General features: G+C 35.5%; 1 protein-coding gene across 2 annotated transcripts in view; it reads right to left on the bottom strand.

The window, feature by feature from the left end:
• Positions 1-252: 252 nt before the first annotated feature.
• The window catches only part of LOC104798526, a 994-nt gene continuing 387 nt past the window's right edge, over positions 253-859 (bottom strand). Inside the window, exons 2-3 of one of the 2 annotated variants that reach the window (XM_019200702.1) lie at positions 788-853; positions 253-573 (exon numbers count right to left, since the gene is read on the bottom strand). In XM_019200702.1, coding sequence (XP_019056247.1) covers positions 460-573; positions 788-853 — 180 coding nt within the window. In that variant the 3' untranslated portion in view covers positions 253-459. Of the gene's footprint in view, positions 574-787 lie in introns of both variants that reach the window. The other variant, XM_010520654.2, reaches the window with a different exon arrangement.

The following is an 859-nucleotide window of genomic DNA, read 5'->3' as shown; positions in this document are numbered from 1 at the left end:
GAGATTTATCAATCGGTAATGTTGCTCCAATACCCAACCACATGGCAATACCAATAAAAAGACGGCCTTTAATTTGTTCTCCAATTTTGATATAATCAACATACCCTTTTTCTTTTATTTATATATATAGACAAATTATATATTAATATATAAATATGAATTAAATTAGATTATTTAATTATTTAATTTTATAATTTTAATTAGCTTTTTATTTGATTGTATCGAAAGCCCTAATGAATTGAGATTTCTCTATTTGGCCAAGTCATTTGTAAAGGTTTCTCGTCTCGATGAGTTTACAAATGTATAATGGCATAAAATGCTTATTCAAAACTCTAACAAGCAAAACCCCAGAAATATCCCATTACCAAATTATAACCAAAACTGAAATGCTGAAGCAACAAAGAAAAGAAACAGAACCACTGAAGAACAAAAAGGATCAAACTTTCTTAACAAAGATCATCAGATTTGGCCTGACATTAGCTTGACAATCTCGGGAATCCCGATTTTGTCTTTTCCAGACAACAAGTCCTTCAGCTTCTCCTCGGTGAAAGCACCCTTCTTCATTCCTCGTCCCTGTAAAGTGTGAACGACAACAACAAAGATCGGACATTTTCTTCGCTTTTCTTAGAGGAATTTCATCGAATATGTGGTGCGCGTGTTAAAGAACGCAGGTTCCTTACAGACTACCCACCTTTGAAACTACGATTTCAGACAATGGGTATGCAAATTTCATGATCAAAGAGAAAAATCTCTGCAGCTAGGAATGATTTGCATGTCCGAGAATTACCTGACCACGGTAGAGTTTCACGAACTTGTACACAAGCACGTCCAATTCGGCTCGCTTGGGCGCTGGAATGCC

The sequence above is a fragment of the Tarenaya hassleriana genome, unplaced genomic scaffold (assembly GCF_000463585.1).
Source record: "Tarenaya hassleriana unplaced genomic scaffold, ASM46358v1 Cleome54, whole genome shotgun sequence".
Taxonomy (NCBI): Eukaryota; Viridiplantae; Streptophyta; class Magnoliopsida; order Brassicales; family Cleomaceae; genus Tarenaya; species Tarenaya hassleriana.
Note: the sequence above shows the minus strand (reverse complement) of the source record. Positions and strands in the feature narration are given on the sequence as shown.